Below are 15,771 nucleotides of genomic sequence, written 5' to 3'. Positions count from 1 at the left end.
GCGACACTACAGTTCGTAAAGGAAAGGTTGGCTGTTGACTAAATGGATGTGAGCCAGAAGTCCGAGTCCTGATGCAGGAGGCTGTTCACAAGTTCGAGGAATCGATCGATTGTTCGATGTTGGAGGCAGATAAATGAATTTCCCTCACAAGCAATTCAGCACACCAGACATCCCAAAACCCACACACTACACAAGCTGAAACTTGTTATTAACCTACTGTGATTTCACTAATAATACTAAGAGGGGTCTCACCTCCACTAACTCTCTCACACGCCCCTCTCCTTCTATTATCACTCACCTCTTCTTCAATGCCTTTCCCTTTCTTTTATCCTCTGTCAATCTCTCTCTCTCTCTCTCTCTCTCTCTCTCTCTCTCTCTCTCTCTCTCTCTCTCAGCGAGCTATGTCTGGGGAGGGGTATGGGGAGAGGCGGGGCTCTTTGCCTCTCTTGGACTCTTATGATGGTTAGGCCACTCCCCCTCCCCCCCACTCAGTGCATGAGCACGCATGGTATGTGTGTCCACCTTCTGCATGGCCTTCATGTGGATATTTAAGTGTATGCGTGCTGCTCAGTGTTATTTGTGGTTCTAACCCTCATTAACTGTATTTTGTTATTCTATACTTGAGTGGAAATGGTTTTTACTAACTATCTCGTCCAGTGTTGGGGAAGCTTCTTTAAATTTGGTGTAGCTTGTAGTTGGAAAGCTATAGTTTCACAGTAGTTGAATTAAGCTACAACTACTGAAGTGCAGTTAGGTATACAAGCTGCTTAGTAAAATGATGAATTTATTTATCATAATGTATTTTTACAACTGGGGCCATATTTGTTTCATACAAAAATAATGATCTCAAATAAGAAGACGGGTTTAAGTTGCACACAATAAACAAATGAAAGTCAGTTTACATTTCAAGAAATGTGTGAGTGTATGTATATAAATTAGTGCTGTCAAAAGATTAATCGCGATTAATTGCATCCAAAATATAAGTTTTTGTTTACATAATATGTGTGTGTACTGTGTATGTTTATGTATATAAATAAATACACACACACACATGCATGTATATATTTAAGAAAACAATTTTATTTTTTTAAGTGTGTATATATATATGCATGTAAATACATGTAAATATTTTCAAAATATTGACTGTATATGTGTGCATTTATTTATTTATTTATATATATATATATATATAATATACACGGTACACACATTATGTAAACAAACTTTTATTTTGGATGTGATTTAATCTTTTGACCGCACTAATATAAATTTATTTTTTTGCCTTCACTGCCTTTCTGCAGTGAAATATTTAACAACTAAAGTCGAGGTAAAATGGACTCAATTTGAAATGTCTTTTTTTAAGTTTTCTTTTTACATTTTTCAATTAGAGCCATATTTATCTGGTGCAAAAACAAGGATGTCAAATAGGATGACAGCTTTAAATTCAAACTTTAAATGTAATATTTAAAGACTAAAGATTTAAAAACAAAAATTTAATATTTAATTTTTTACAATTGATCAGCTTTTTGTGCAATTTAATCTGCTTTAATGAAACGACTTTACAGTGAACAACTAAAGTAAAAATATTAATGCCTGAATAGTCTATTTCACTGAATTTATTTTCTTTTTTAATGTATTCTTATATTCGATTTTTCATTAGCGCTCTAATTAATCTGGTGCAAAAACAAGGATATCTAATGGGATGACCGCTTTAAATTTAAACACATTTACAGTGAACAACTAGTCAAACAAATTACTGAAAATACATTACATTTAAATGTAATGTTTCTGTTCAGAAAACAGCTCAGCCAATGTCGCTTTCCATTAGTAGGGTTGCTGCTTTTCAGTCAGTTACTCCCCAACACTGATCTCTTCCTCTCATGTGTCCACTTTGGTCACATGACTGATGTTTCAGTGTTTGTATCAGTCATCACTTTGCCACATAAAACGGGTGATGTGAATGGTGTGATGCGCACAAATTCTCATCGCAGCTCTTTGATGACACATTACTGAATCATTTCCCTTTGTTATTAGTAAACCTAATATAAGCGAGTACCACGTCTGACCTTCACGTCTCATCCTGTTTCTGTCCACAGAAAAACTGATCGTGTGCATCACCCGCCGTGAGTTTCCTCCTCCTGCCTACTGTCCCTGCTGAGCCTCTGATCTCATCACTTACGGGACCATTGCCACTAATTGCAAAGACCCTTCTGTAGTTTTCAACATTCTCATGTTGTCACTCTCATGTGATTGAGAACAGCCACTACTTCAAACGGACTCTTTTTATGTCAAATAATGGAAACACTAGGGACTACAAGCTCTATTTAGTCACATCCCCAGCTTATTGAGCTTTATAAATCATTTCCTTATTATTTTGTTTTTGTTTTTTGCTTATGCATCTATTAGAACACTAGTATAGTATGGCGTCGGTGTTTTGATTATTTTGCTTCATCCTGCTTTGTGGTTCACAGTGATAAAAAGGTAAAGCCAAATTGCATCAGTCATATGCGGCCTGCAGAAAATGTATATAGAATTTTTCGGTAAGTTTTGTGTCTCGTTGATGCATTGCCACAGGCATGAGGCCTATTTTTTGTCGTTTTCTGAAAGCACTAGACGATCACCAATTCCCCTTAAGTTATCCATCTGTGGTTTTTGTGGATGGTCTCGTGGAGTGTTCGGTCTCTAGGAAGTGGTTGTTGTGACCGCGTGGATGAAGCATTACAAAAGAGGCAGAGGGATATTTGATTGGGAGATTTTTGTTTTTATTTTGTAAACCAGTAGCATTCAAGAAAGTTCTCTAGTGGTAGGTGAGTATAGTTTTATTCATTCAGTTGTCAAATTTGCAAAGCTGGTTTGGGATTATGTTTTTCCCCCTTTGTTTTGTCTTTTAAAATTGTCACTGACAACGATTAGCTTCTGTGTGGGAACTCAACAGTTCCTCACTCTTCATTTATAATAAGTACAATTAAATAGCCACAAAAGAGAAGATAAAAAAAAGCCTTTAACTCTGAGACAAATTGTAGCCCTGGACTTCGATCTGTCTGAATATAAATGAATGTGTAAATATGACCGTGTCTCACAAATCCACTCTGCATACTTGGAGTGCCTCGCTTGCTCAGCGCGACGTTTGAGTGTGTTTGTGATGAGCGGTGAACAGGGATGTTTGGCCACCCTTCTGCCTCTTGGTTTCAGTGCCTGTCTGTGTAGAGAGTGAACGAGTGTACATTTGAGGATGTATATGCATTTTTTTTTTTTTTCTGAGATCCATAAGTACAGTGCTCGTTTCTTAGACTGCATAATTAAAAATGCACAGTAAGTCTGTTGTAGATATTTACTGAATGGAAACTTTAGCACTAGGGGTAATGGATGTTTTTTTGTTTTTTTTTAAGAATCCCCCCCCCCCAATGCCTTTTTAATTCCCTGTCTGCCAATCTGCAGTCCAATCCTTGGAGACGCTACAGTCAGTAAAGTAAAGGTCGGCTGTTGACTAAATGGATGTGAGCCAGAAGTCCGAGTCCTGATAAAGGAGGCTGTTCACGAGTTCGAGGAATCAATCGATTGTTCAGTGTTGAGGGAGGCAGATAAATTAATCTTTTAATTACAAGAAAATTGCATCTCTTTCAGGCAGGATTTAGCCAGATTTTGATTCTAGCTTGATAAGAAAATAAGAGAGATAAAATAAAAGCACATTTAACTATATATACCAGAGAATATTTGTTAATTTTAAAAAAAAAATTTCTTCTTGGTTTTTGTTCTGTTGCTCTTTCTTTTCTATATTTTATGATTGGGGCTGATTTTGTTTTTCTGGGGTGTTGTGGGTGAATGCATATGCAATCAGTTTTATTTTTTAAATAAATGCATTTACGGTTTATACCTTTTAATTAAAGACGAAAGGAAAAATTCTTTGCGTCATGTGCTGTCAGTTGATATGTTTCTGCAACACTAACATGTGGATCTTGATTCATAATTCCTATATTTCAACACTTTACCTTTGGTCTTAAACGTTGCACCTTTCTCTCATGGATTGAACATGTAACGTAGCAATACTGTTTTTTTTTGTTTGTTTGTTTGTTTTTTGTTTGTTTTTTTTTAAATAAAAGTGATTTTTTTTCCAAAGGTTCTGACAGTGAATTTTTGTGTGGTTCAAAGAGTGTTTTAACACATTTAATACATTCATTTGATTAGAATTCTTCATTTTTAGAATATCAGTGTAATTGAGAGATGTAATATATTTGACCATATACAACCTAGCTGCTTACTGGGAAATATGTTTGATGCACATGGTATTATTATTCAATTGATTCAACTTCATGAGAGTTGTTCTCTAAAAAAAATCTTTTTACAAACTAGTCAAGACCGTGTGAACTTAACATGCTAGTTGTCATCTTAAATTACTTGAAAGTAACTGAACCAGTGGGTTACAACCTTTTTGTTGAATACACGGCAATGTTCCCATCCCTTTTTTCCAAAGCATTTACATGAGTTTAAGTTATTTATCTCATAATTTCTACCTAATATTTTAGTTTGCTTGGCATAACTAGACAATTTTGTTATAAAAATGCCCAGACTTTTAAGATTTTATTAATTGGGCTACAGGACCTTTCTATAGCCCAGACATCACGTTTCTTAAAATTAGGCTACCTCATATGTCCAGGGATATTTTCAAGACCGAAAGAGAAGAGGAAAAAACAGCTTGGAAGGAGGTGAATTTAAAATGAAGCTAAATTATGTTGGTTTTTAGTAACTGTAGCTGGTAATGACGCTTATTTTAAGCCATAGTGAGCCCCCTGCTCAGAACCACGGATACAAACCTAACTTCACTGATTTTAATGAGACCACATTAAAGAGAGCTTTTAAACCAATAAATGCAGTTGTGGAAATGTCAGATAGTCTTATTTTTTACTTTGGAAATGTCTTATTTTATTAATCTTCGTCAGATTTCAGTTGCACAAGTACACAAGAACAAAATCGTGAAACTGCTGGGGTTTTAAACGAATCGTTTGAATGAATCAGTCAACAGACTCTTTCAAGATGCTCACCCATAGCGCCATCTACTGGCGTAACGGTGCAGGCAGTGTGGCCTCTGAACAAATCAGTGAACGAATCTTTTTGGTGAACCGATTCAAAAGATTCGCGTGACTGAACATCTCTCTTCTAGAAGATGAGTGGAGCTAGAGTCGCTTGACTTGAGATGGTTTGTGATGCAGCGGCTCACGTGTCCTACAGATCACCTGTGTTTGCGTATTTAAAATTATATGTGTCAATATTGGATTATAATGTGGTGTCGTCTTAGCAAGTTTGATGAACAACGTGCACTTAGCGTTTGAAAACAAGACTGCTTTGCAGTCTTAATAACAGATGAATCCTCGCGACATCAGGCTCAGTTGACCTTAGAGATTGAGAGTATGGCTGAGCTAGCCTTTCTTTGCCATTTAATACCAAACAACAGGAAGACGTTGAACTGAGATCACTCTGTCTTCTCTAAATATTTACCTCAGTTTATCTAAAAAAAATAAAATAAAAAACTGTTCATATCAGCAGTTGGATCTGGAATTGATAACACAAAGTAAATCTTATCTTGCAAAATTGAAGAAAGCTGTTATTTCTGGATGGTTAACCGTTTTAACTTTTGTTTTGAAGTTTCTAAATGCGTTTTAGTCTGAAGTTGCTACCAGCATGTGGCAGTATCGGCATCCTGACTTTGCAATATTCCTACTTGGTGAACTTCAGAAGCAGCAGCAGGGAAGCATCTTCTGTGACACACTTCTGCAGACAGACGGTAAGAGATCAGAGATCTTCTGTGGTGGAGATAGCCAGCTCTGGGTCTGTGTCATTGGAAAGAGCTGTCGACTTTATAACTAGCACCTTGTAAACAAATCATATAAAGACCCTGATTATGTCATTGCTATGATTTCCAAATTGTGCCATAGACATAAATTAGCAGTCAGTGGCCATAGACATAACTTAATGAAAAATGTATAATGTTTTAAATGAATTTTCTAGACTAAACTTGTTTTTTCCCCCACTCTAAAGCAGTTCATTCATCACACCATTGATTTTATTATTTTTTATTTTTTTTAATAAACAAAGTAATTTTCTAGTAGTGTTTGAATGCTCCTGATGCAACATTAATAAAAGTTCCAATAATATTTCGATTTATTTGATTTGATTTGTGTGTGTTTTTCTTCTTTTTTTTGGCAGTTTGTTTGCTCTGCCATTTTTGTAATTTAAAAACGTTTCAAATTTGACATTTTAAGAATTGAAAAAAAGAGCCATTTGTTAGGGGAATGAATCAGTTGGTGTCTGAACAGTTATTTTACACAATAATATTTTGCGCTTTTTTTCTAAGAATCTATAGACTTCTGTTGCCTGTAATGTTGTACTTGACATTTTTTCCTATGCTTTTCTTTCCTTTAAAAAAATATATATTTTCAACTCTTCAGGTGTCTGTGTTCCAGCTCACAGTTGTGTGTTAGCTGCTCTAAGCCCTGTCCTGTCAAGAGTCCTTTCCACTTCCCCTGCTCCACAGGCAGGGCAGAACAGGCTTCTGAGCCTTGAGGCTGTAGGATCTCATGCCTTACTAAAGCTAGTTAAGTTCCTGTACACAGGGGAAATGGAGATCAAGAGTCAGAGCGAACATGAGGAGGTAATGGCTGCTGCCTTCAGACTTGGACTTAAAAACCTTTTTGAAAAGAAGAGGGTGTGCGTGGAAAGAGGAGTTGAGGATGCTGTGAGACGTTGGAGAGAGATTGGTGTACAGACAGAAGATGTGAAAAAAAATCTTTTCAACTCTTCAGGTGTCTGTGTTCCAGCTCATAGTTGTGTGTTAGCTGCTCTAAGCCCTGTCCTGTCAAGAGTCCTTTCCACTTCCCCTGCTCCACAGGCAGGGCAGAACAGGCTTCTGAGCCTTGAGGCTGTAGGATCTCATGCCTTACTAAAGCTAGTTAAGTTCCTGTACACAGGGGAAATGGAGATCAAGAGTCAGAGCGAACATGAGGAGGTAATGGCTGCTGCCTTCAGACTTGGACTTAAAAACCTTTTTGAAAAGAAGAGGGTGTGCGTGGAAAGAGGAGTTGAGGATGCTGTGAGACGTTGGAGAGAGATTGGTGTACAGACAGAAGATGTGAATAGCCAGGAAAGTGAAATCGTTTCTGAGCCATTAAGGATACAGAGCAGTACTCTTCCAGTGCAAGTCTGTGGCTTATTGGAAGCTGATTTGTCATCATTGTCATTACTTGATGAAGCTAGTCCAACTGCAGGTTTTAATCGGACCAGTAATGCCACTGTTCCTTCCCTCGCTGTCATGACAGAAGCATCTGTAATAAATCATCATAAAACAAAGGCTAAGAAGAGGTGGAAAATGGCAAAGAGAGAAAGCCAATTACAAAAATTAACTCGCCAGCAAATGAATGTTTCAGGCAAAAACTTCCAGAAACTTTTAGAGGCAGATAACAGTGCTACTGCTGAACAAAAGGAGGCCAAATTGGACCAGCTTAAAGTTAGGATAAAACTGAGGAGGAGCGGAGCTTGCTGGGAGAGCAACCTTCTCGTTTCTGTCCAAGGTGAGAGCGAGAAGAACCCAGAATTAATGAAAGAGTGTGGACTTCAAACTCAGGTAAGGATTTATCTTTAAATCTAAAATTATAATGCAATTTAGACAAATAAAGCAGTTTATATCGATATATCCTGAAATCATGCATCCTGAAAAATATTTAAAAAAACAGATAATTGTTTCCACAAAAATATTAAGCTGAAATATTTACACGCACACAGAGGAATAAGTGACTTAAAACAGCAATGTTGAATAGGGGTTGAATAATTATGACATACATGTATTACAAAAAATGCATATTACTCAGAAATATTAAATTATATACTGACATTATCACTTTTAATATGCCACTAAAATGTCATGGATGGCCTTATTTAATTCAAAAAACTTACATTTGTAAATTATAATCTCTGAGGGGTTTAATATGTTTGATTGCAATTGCATAAATAATACAAACTACATATAACTGCATATATTTACATTTAGACATTTAACAGACGCTTTTATCCAAAGCGACTTACAAATGAGAACAATGGAAGTAATGAAAATCAACAAAAGAGCTATGATATGCAAATATATATATGATATGCAAATATAAATATATATATATATGCAAATATATATAAATATATATATATATACATTTGGCCGAAAATTTTACAGTGTGTATACAGTAGTCAACATTTGAAGTGGATCAAAACCTTTCATCAAAGTTGTCCTAAAACCTAAAACCAAAATTGGTTCTTGTCTTAGACGTTGATGAAAACTTTTTTGATCCACTTCAAATGTGTGTGTGTGTGTGTGTGTATATATGTGTATATGTATGTATATATATATATATATATATATATATAAAATATAGCAAACTGTCTTTTCAATATTTTCTCGTGTTCATTTCATAATTTTCTTTTTTCTGACTAAAGAGCTGCCCACCTAGTGTACTTCCTGGTCAAAGTCTTGGAACTCTCACCCCACCGACGGACCTGCCTATTTCACCCTCCAATTCAGATAAATGTCTTCGTACTCCACACCACGTTTCTGTCTCCTCCCCTTTGGAAATACCAACTTTATCTTCAAGCCCTCCCCAAGCAGATGAATCTGATGAACATATTGCAAAGATGTTGGATGATATGTTGATGGATTTAAACATCCTGCCATTGATTCCAATAGACAGAAATCTGGATGAGCAAGAGCAGCTAGGTCCTCTTCAGGATCCAAAAGGTCAGCATAGGGCTGCTGAGGCCTCTGCTCAAGGTGCTTGTGTTTATATGCAAAGCTGTGAGCCAGAGATGAGGGGATCTGATGTTAGCAAGACAGCAGTACCAGATGGGTCACCAGGACAAAGAGATGAAGGTAAAGCATCATCTTGAAATGTATTGGGTTTGTGGTACTTTAGACCATGCATGTGTACATTCATTATGTTGTGGTGCTCCCAGCTTTCTTTCTCATGTTTTTAGTATAGCACTTACGTTCATCAAACATCCAACATTCTCAGCTCAGTACTCTTCACATGCTTACTTAACCAAAACAGCATGTGATATGATTGCCTTAGTCTTTGGGTCAATGAAAAATAAGAGTGTCCATGATAAAGAATATAAATAAAAGCTGTCTTAAAACGCAAGTGCCAAGATCTTAGAAATGGACTCTGATTTCATGTTGGTTTTCTATAGTTTCCAAAAAATTCAATGAAATGTCATGTGGTGCAACCATCAAATATTAACACTTAATACTTTACAAGGTAAAAAAAAAACTGTCATCATGGTTTATAATTCATAAATATGATATTTATGATATTCTCTGTGATATTATTTCCTGTTTTATGATTTTTTTTTATGATTTTTATTTATTTGCATGTTTGAGTTGATTTTGTCTACAAATTTTTTTTTTTCAAATATTACTACACAGTAAAGCAATTTTGTTCAAATATTTTTTTCTGAGATATAATGATAATAATTTTCTCTTCATTATATCAGGACAGTTGTATCACCTTGACATTTTTGTCCCAAAAATATGTTTTAAGATCAATTTTTTAATACAATTTTTTTTTATATGTATATATGTCATTGAGCACTTTATTCCTGACTTTACTCTTTGTTTTTTAGACCACTCAGGCTTTCAGAATCAGTCAAGATCCAATACATTCGTGACTCGGTCACCGGTACAGGATGACTTGAACAAAGATAAGAATCTGGCAGCTGGGGCAAGAAACTCCACCCCCTCACTGGTAGAAGACTTGTTTTTAACCCTAAAAGCCACAGCTGTCTCAGCTAACCCTTCTCCTGCAGCAGGTGAAATGCCAAGCCTTGGTATGACCAGCATTCTGGATGACAGGCCAGAATTCAAACTACTACGATGCCTTTCCCCCCTTGAATCAGATAAGGGAGACAGTGATGTTCCTACACAAGAACCACCACACAGACAGGACCTAGAACTGCAAAACCTTCCCTTGTGGCTTTCTGAGTCACCACTGAAATTGGACTTCCCTCTAAGCTCGATGATTGATTCCTCCTACCCACGTCCACAGCCTGACCTCATTGCCTGCCAAAATCGATCGTGCCCTGACCTTGCAGAAAAGCAAGAATTGAAGACTTCCTTTTTACAAGCTGATTTAATGAGTGGGAGTAGTTCAAACACCATTCAGCATGATGTGAAAGATGCTAGTGAGCACCCAAAGCAGAGAAGGACGAGAAGACGGAGGCTCGCAACTCAAAAGTCAGAAGTGAATGCGGATACAAAGTGTCAAAACCTAGAAAATCAGGATCAGGTTCAACCGAGGATATCAAAGTGTGATGATCCCCACTGTGAAGATGTTAAGCCATCAACTTCTGACGCACGTAGAGTCAGTACCCGCATAAGCAATGCGAACAGAAAAGCAACTGCAGGTGTGAAGAGAAAAAAAGAAATTTCTTCACCTATCAGTAAGAAAATGCCTCCGTTGAACACTGACAGTGAAAAACATGAAGATGTTTTACCCAAACCAAAATACACTGGTATTGTGAAACGTGGTCGTGGTAGACCCCCTAGGTCTAAAAACACCGCTGTAGCTCACATGGGCAACAGTGCAGAGAAATTGCCCACATCAGGACAAGATGATTGTGAAGTGGAAAAAACTAAGAAAGACAGTGAGGTTGAGCAGGGTGATAAGCAAAAACCAAATACACAGCAGGAGAAAGACTCAACAGAAATGGAAGAAGCAGATGTTAACAGCAATTTTGCACAGACAACGCTGAATTCTCACTTAAAATATGCTGGTCAGGCAAAAGGACCAAGTATCATTGATCAAATTTTCCATCAGACTCTTCCAAGTGTTGAAAGCCTAGCTTGTAGGAGTTCTCTGAATATTGATCAGCCGCTAACATCAAGCCTGCGAGACACCTCTTTTAGCCTTCAAAAATTCCAAGGAGGGAGAAGTGAAAACGAGAGTAGTAAATTAATGATGAATAGCAGTGAAGTGCTCAATAAAGGCATTTGTGGTAAGAAAAAAGCAGAGATGTCTCTGCTGATAAACGAGAATAAAGACATGGAGGTATCTGACAAGCAAGTAGGGTCACCGTTGTCATGTGGAGACATGCTAGATAACGTGAAATGTTCGGTTAAAGACGGAGAAACTGCCACTGGGGAGAACTCAAGTAGACAAGCCAGTGTGTTACAGAATAGTGATTCCCAAAACGAGATGGGAAAAGACGTTCAGGACCAAATGACTGAGATTTCGGTGCCATTAACAGCTGAGGAGGACATAATGAAGGAAATGATGACGCCGGCTGATGATGCTGATCGTGCCAAGTCGCCCACAGAGAAAGATTGGGAACTGACAGTGATGGAGGGAATAGAAATTAATTTCAGTACGAATCCTGATAGTGCACCAGCAGAAAATCTCAGAGATGAACAAAACCTGAAAGATACCATTTCTAATGAGTGTTCATTCGAGGCGACATCAGACATATACAAAGACGTTCAGGAAGCACAGGGTGTTGGTAATACCCAGGATGTTAGCTGTGTGACTGATTGTTTGGAGAAAGAGGAGGATTTAGGTAGGAACAAAGCGGTTCAGATGATTGAAGCAACTATGGAGGGAGAAGAAACTGAAGTTCTGGGGGCAAATGAGCTTGTGGAGGAACATGCTGTGCCTTCTTCAGATGATAGGTGTTGGGAAACCACTAATGGCTGGGATGATAATGATGAAATGAATGAGGAGGGGGACCAGTACAGTGCTGGGAAGATTGATGAACAGACACTACTGGAGGAAGATGAATTGAGTGAAGGACACATTGCAAGTGCTGGGACTGCAGATGATGCATCAAATAGAGGTAAAACGGCTAAACTTAGAACATTTTTGTGGACTCCGTTATTAATAATCCATATTCCTGATTTCTGTTTTGTCCTCATAGCTCTGACACTGAGAAAAACAGAAGAAATAATAATCAGAGATGCTCCTTGTGTCCAGACTGAAGTATCGCTTCAGTCAAACTATCAAAGCCCCAGAGTGTGCAGTGAGAATATCTCAGCGGTGACGTCCAATTCAGAATCAACAGATGAAGAAGATATTGAAGTAGATGTTGTCGATGAGTCTGTAGAAGATCCGTTAGGGCTTTTGACGGCTAGACAGTTTGTCACACTGGCTATTGAGTGTCTAATGGAGCAAGAGGATGAGTTGGATGCCACCGAAGAAGAGGAGGTAGATGTCACTGGAGAAGAGACGGAGTGAATTTTTATGTTCATGTTGAGAATACATGTTTCGCATTTTGAAATCAATAGCAGATGTTTGAACCAAGTTCTTAACCCAAGGTTTAATATATCAAATAATTCTGAAGAGTGAGAAGAATTCTCTTTTTTATTTTGTCAGTTTGACATTACTTATGTGAATTAGCCTATAAATTAATTAATTTATTTTCTTTTGTCTCATACATGTATAAAGTTACATATTAAAATTATGTAAATTAAAATCAATTTATATAAGTTCACATTACACTTTTGTATGTGTGCTTTATTTAAAATATATCGCGATACTTATTTGGTGTAATTATTTTTGTGTGTATCTTTATTTTTAAACAAATTAAATAATTATGCAAGTGCAAAATCTAATAACACGAAGTATAGCATAAAATGGCTTTCCCAATGTGAAAATATTAAATTCCCTCGAAATATTAGGAAATTTGAAAGAATGTGGCATTATTCTATTGCCATAGTTATAAACGATTCTATCAGTTAGACAGTTTGAGAACGTGGTTTCTATGAAATTTGAAAAAATCTTTATCCAGTAACTGGAAGTCATAGGAATTTGTAAAAAAAAAGGTGCGAGAATCATGATAACAGCGAGATAAAATAATAGTTAGATTAACTATAAATGTAATAAAAGGGATATTGTCATTACACAGAATACTTCAATCAAAGCATAACCTCGTTTAGAAATGAAGACGCAGCGAAGCAAACAGCGGTGGTTTTGAACAGAAAACTTTATTGTCAGCGGAAGTACCAATTTGCTGGATGGATAGGATGCACGTGGGTACTTCCTCCGGTCAAGCGCGCGCTCACTGAAGGTTAAAGCAAGCTGTCAGAGCTCTTTGTTGAACTGGACCCACGCGTTGTCCGGTGGGTTTTTAGCGAGGGTAAACCGAAAGGTCATTTGCAGAGATGGACCCCATGAAAGCGCAGCAGCTCGCCGCGGAGCTGGAGGTTGAAATGATGGCTGACATGTATAACCGGTATGAAGCCTACGGTGGTCTGCGAATGTGTAACAGCATGCCTTCTGACAGATTACTTACGTTCTCATCATCTGACATACGAAATCTATCGACTTGTGTAGTGGGTATAGTGTAACGTTAGATGCAGCGTGGTACTACAATCAGTGGCTATCGGCAGGCTACACGGTTTGTAATGTTATTATTATATCTTATTTAGACGCCAGGCTTTGCTCAGTATCACATTCGATTATTTAGAACACGACAGAACCTGCCTTTTGCTATACTATGTGACCTGCAGTAACATTAGTCGTCTCCTGTCGCACTTGTGTCGTCAGAACCCCTTTCAGTTTAATGCATTCAGTTATTAAGCAGCTTCACAGTCGTCTTCCGTTCATGTTAACTATTTTTGTATCATCCGTCATATCAGTAAAGTTGCATTACTGTTATGTACTTCAAGCTGTAAGCACTCCAATATAGTTAAATGCATCCTGTATATAATCGAATATAATCACCTTTTCTGGCCTCCGTCAAAGCAGACAGACCAATCATTTTGAGTATATAAAAAATCTCTCAAACTGTTAGCCTGTGCCCTTGAGATAGGCGTCTTAGATTTGTATAGTGACTGTTTTTGCAATTAGCAGAAGCACTTTATAGCAGCTGACCTTGTTTTTTAATAAATTGTGTTAAATGGCAAGTACCGTGTGCAGCACAGCCTAAACTGTGTTTTTAGGAAAATTAAAAGTTTCCATGCATTGCATTCATTCCTGGTATGTAGCCTGCTGTTTGTAGTAGGACTGCAATATTTATTCTGATAATGATTAATCCGTTGATTATTTCTCAGTTAATCAGATGAAAAGCCAGATTTTATTTTGTGTGTATCACATCTTATAAATTGAAGGCTATGAAAACATTAAAATAAGCACAGGCTAAATGTTAAGTGGTAAGAGTCTGAATCTGAACCATTATATCTATACCCCATTACAATATTCCCTTTACTGTTACTGCTCTCGTAAAAATACAATTACTTGTGCTACATGTAGCAATTTAATTACACATTTAACATCAAAATATATATTTTATTCAGAATTACTGCAGACATATAACAGCTCAATCTATATCCATTTTAGTTGGGTTTTGTCCATAGAAATGCATTATTCATATAATATATATTATATTTTTTTCTTAGCGAATTTTTTTAATTTTTTTAGTTGCTTAATTGTTGCAGACCTAGAATGTAGTCTCTACAAAATAATGGCATGAATTAATAAAGATTATAGTACTTGAATCATTCATGAAGATGAACATTTCTGTGTTTCAATTAGATTATATATTACATAACCAAATGTGTATGATCTCATTTGTCCTGTGCTTTTTCCTCATGCAGAATGACCAATGCATGTCACAGGAAATGTGTTCCACCTCATTACAAGGAGGCAGAACTTTCAAAGGGGGAAGCTGTGTGTCTGGACCGCTGTGTCGCCAAATACTTGGACTTGCATGAGAGACTTGGTCGGAAACTCACTGAGCTCTCTGTTCAGGATGAGGAGGTGATGAGGAAGGCCGCTGCAGGCACTGGATAGACCTCCTACAGACTCTAAGGGTGGGCCTGAAGGCCTGTGGATGGGGTTTATGGGAGAAATGGGCACTGTGGACATCTAAAAGGGGAAATCGAGCAGCATGGCTACGGATATAAACAACATAACATGAATATGAACAATATTGTGACAAATATTGATCCATTATTAGACATGCCACTAAAAGAATAAGACTTTTGGAAGGAGGTGGGATATATTTTGCCCTACGAGTTATTGATAGTTTGTTGGCATGAACATTATTAACATCACAGGAATAAAGCGTTTGTCTGGGTAGGGAGATTTGTGAAGCATTGTGAAATGATGTCCTTGTGAACTTGTTTGAGACTTTTTTTATGTTGTCGCTGATCATTGTAATTTCTGACATTCTCGGAGTCATTTTACAAAGTGTACATTTATTGCGCAATAGAATTAAAATGTTTACCATTCTGTTTCTCTTCTGACTCTTTCTTTAAAATGAGCAAAAAATATCATGTGTTATTATTTAATAAAATTGTGTTAGGATGGTTAACTGACAGTTGAGAATGTAGTTTTTATTTATTTTATGTTTAAAGAGGATTCATTTAAAGTCCGCTTCCCAGAGACTATTTTAATGTGCTGACAGCATGCTAACAGCAACCAATGGACTGTCAGTATGCTAAAAAAATATTTTCAGGGAGAAGAGTCACTAACTTAATCTTTTTAAGGAACCACTTATGTAACAAATCCTCAGTGTTCAATGAGACGTTTCCTGTTTGGTTTTGGTCACTATAGGTCACCATAAACTGACTTTTGTATGGAAAGCAGCTGCTTGAAGAATCTTCATGCAATCAACAGCATACAGTTTTGAAACAACATGAGGGTAAGTATTAACAAAATTTTAATTTTGGGGGTAAACCAGTAATAACCGTTCTATTTCCAAAGACACTTATTTCAAGTTTTCTCAATGTATGTTAAATTGAGACTG

General features: G+C 37.0%; 4 protein-coding genes across 4 annotated transcripts in view; all 4 read left to right on the top strand.

Annotated features, from left to right (window-relative positions):
- Window positions 1-3,368, top strand: part of LOC107552243 (catenin delta-1-like) — a 42,740-nt gene extending 39,372 nt beyond the window's left edge. The window contains exons 19-20 of the mRNA XM_016234103.1: window positions 428-508; window positions 2,097-3,368. Of these exons, the coding sequence (XP_016089589.1) occupies window positions 428-467 (40 nt within the window). The 3' untranslated portion in view covers window positions 468-508; window positions 2,097-3,368. The remainder of the gene's footprint in view (window positions 1-427; window positions 509-2,096) is intronic.
- Window positions 3,369-5,550: 2,182 nt separating this feature from the next.
- Window positions 5,551-12,257, top strand: LOC107552238 (uncharacterized). The gene is made up of 6 exons (XM_016234091.1): window positions 5,551-5,566; window positions 5,641-5,779; window positions 6,798-7,615; window positions 8,476-8,905; window positions 9,655-11,859; window positions 11,941-12,257. The coding sequence occupies exons 2-6, from the start codon at window positions 5,677-5,679 to the stop codon at window positions 12,255-12,257; spliced, it is 3,873 nt and encodes a 1,290-aa protein (XP_016089577.1). The 5' UTR covers window positions 5,551-5,566; window positions 5,641-5,676.
- A 735-nt stretch (window positions 12,258-12,992) lies between these two features.
- On the top strand, window positions 12,993-15,255 carry timm10 (translocase of inner mitochondrial membrane 10 homolog (yeast)). Its single transcript, XM_016233217.1, has 2 exons — window positions 12,993-13,254; window positions 14,618-15,255. The coding sequence occupies exons 1-2, from the start codon at window positions 13,184-13,186 to the stop codon at window positions 14,811-14,813; spliced, it is 267 nt and encodes an 88-aa protein (XP_016088703.1). The 5' UTR covers window positions 12,993-13,183; the 3' UTR covers window positions 14,814-15,255.
- A 324-nt stretch (window positions 15,256-15,579) lies between these two features.
- Window positions 15,580-15,771, top strand: part of unc93b1 (unc-93 homolog B1, TLR signaling regulator) — a 14,969-nt gene continuing 14,777 nt past the window's right edge. Inside the window, exon 1 of the mRNA XM_016233185.1 lies at window positions 15,580-15,666. The gene's annotated coding sequence lies outside the window, so the exon portion shown is untranslated. The remainder of the gene's footprint in view (window positions 15,667-15,771) is intronic.

This window comes from Sinocyclocheilus grahami, unplaced genomic scaffold, assembly GCF_001515645.1.
Source record: "Sinocyclocheilus grahami isolate Dianchi unplaced genomic scaffold, SAMN03320097.WGS_v1.1 scaffold17.1, whole genome shotgun sequence".
NCBI classification, from domain to species: domain Eukaryota; kingdom Metazoa; phylum Chordata; class Actinopteri; order Cypriniformes; family Cyprinidae; genus Sinocyclocheilus; species Sinocyclocheilus grahami.
The sequence above is the reverse complement of the archived record's forward strand: the minus strand, read 5'-3'. Positions and strand labels throughout refer to the sequence as shown.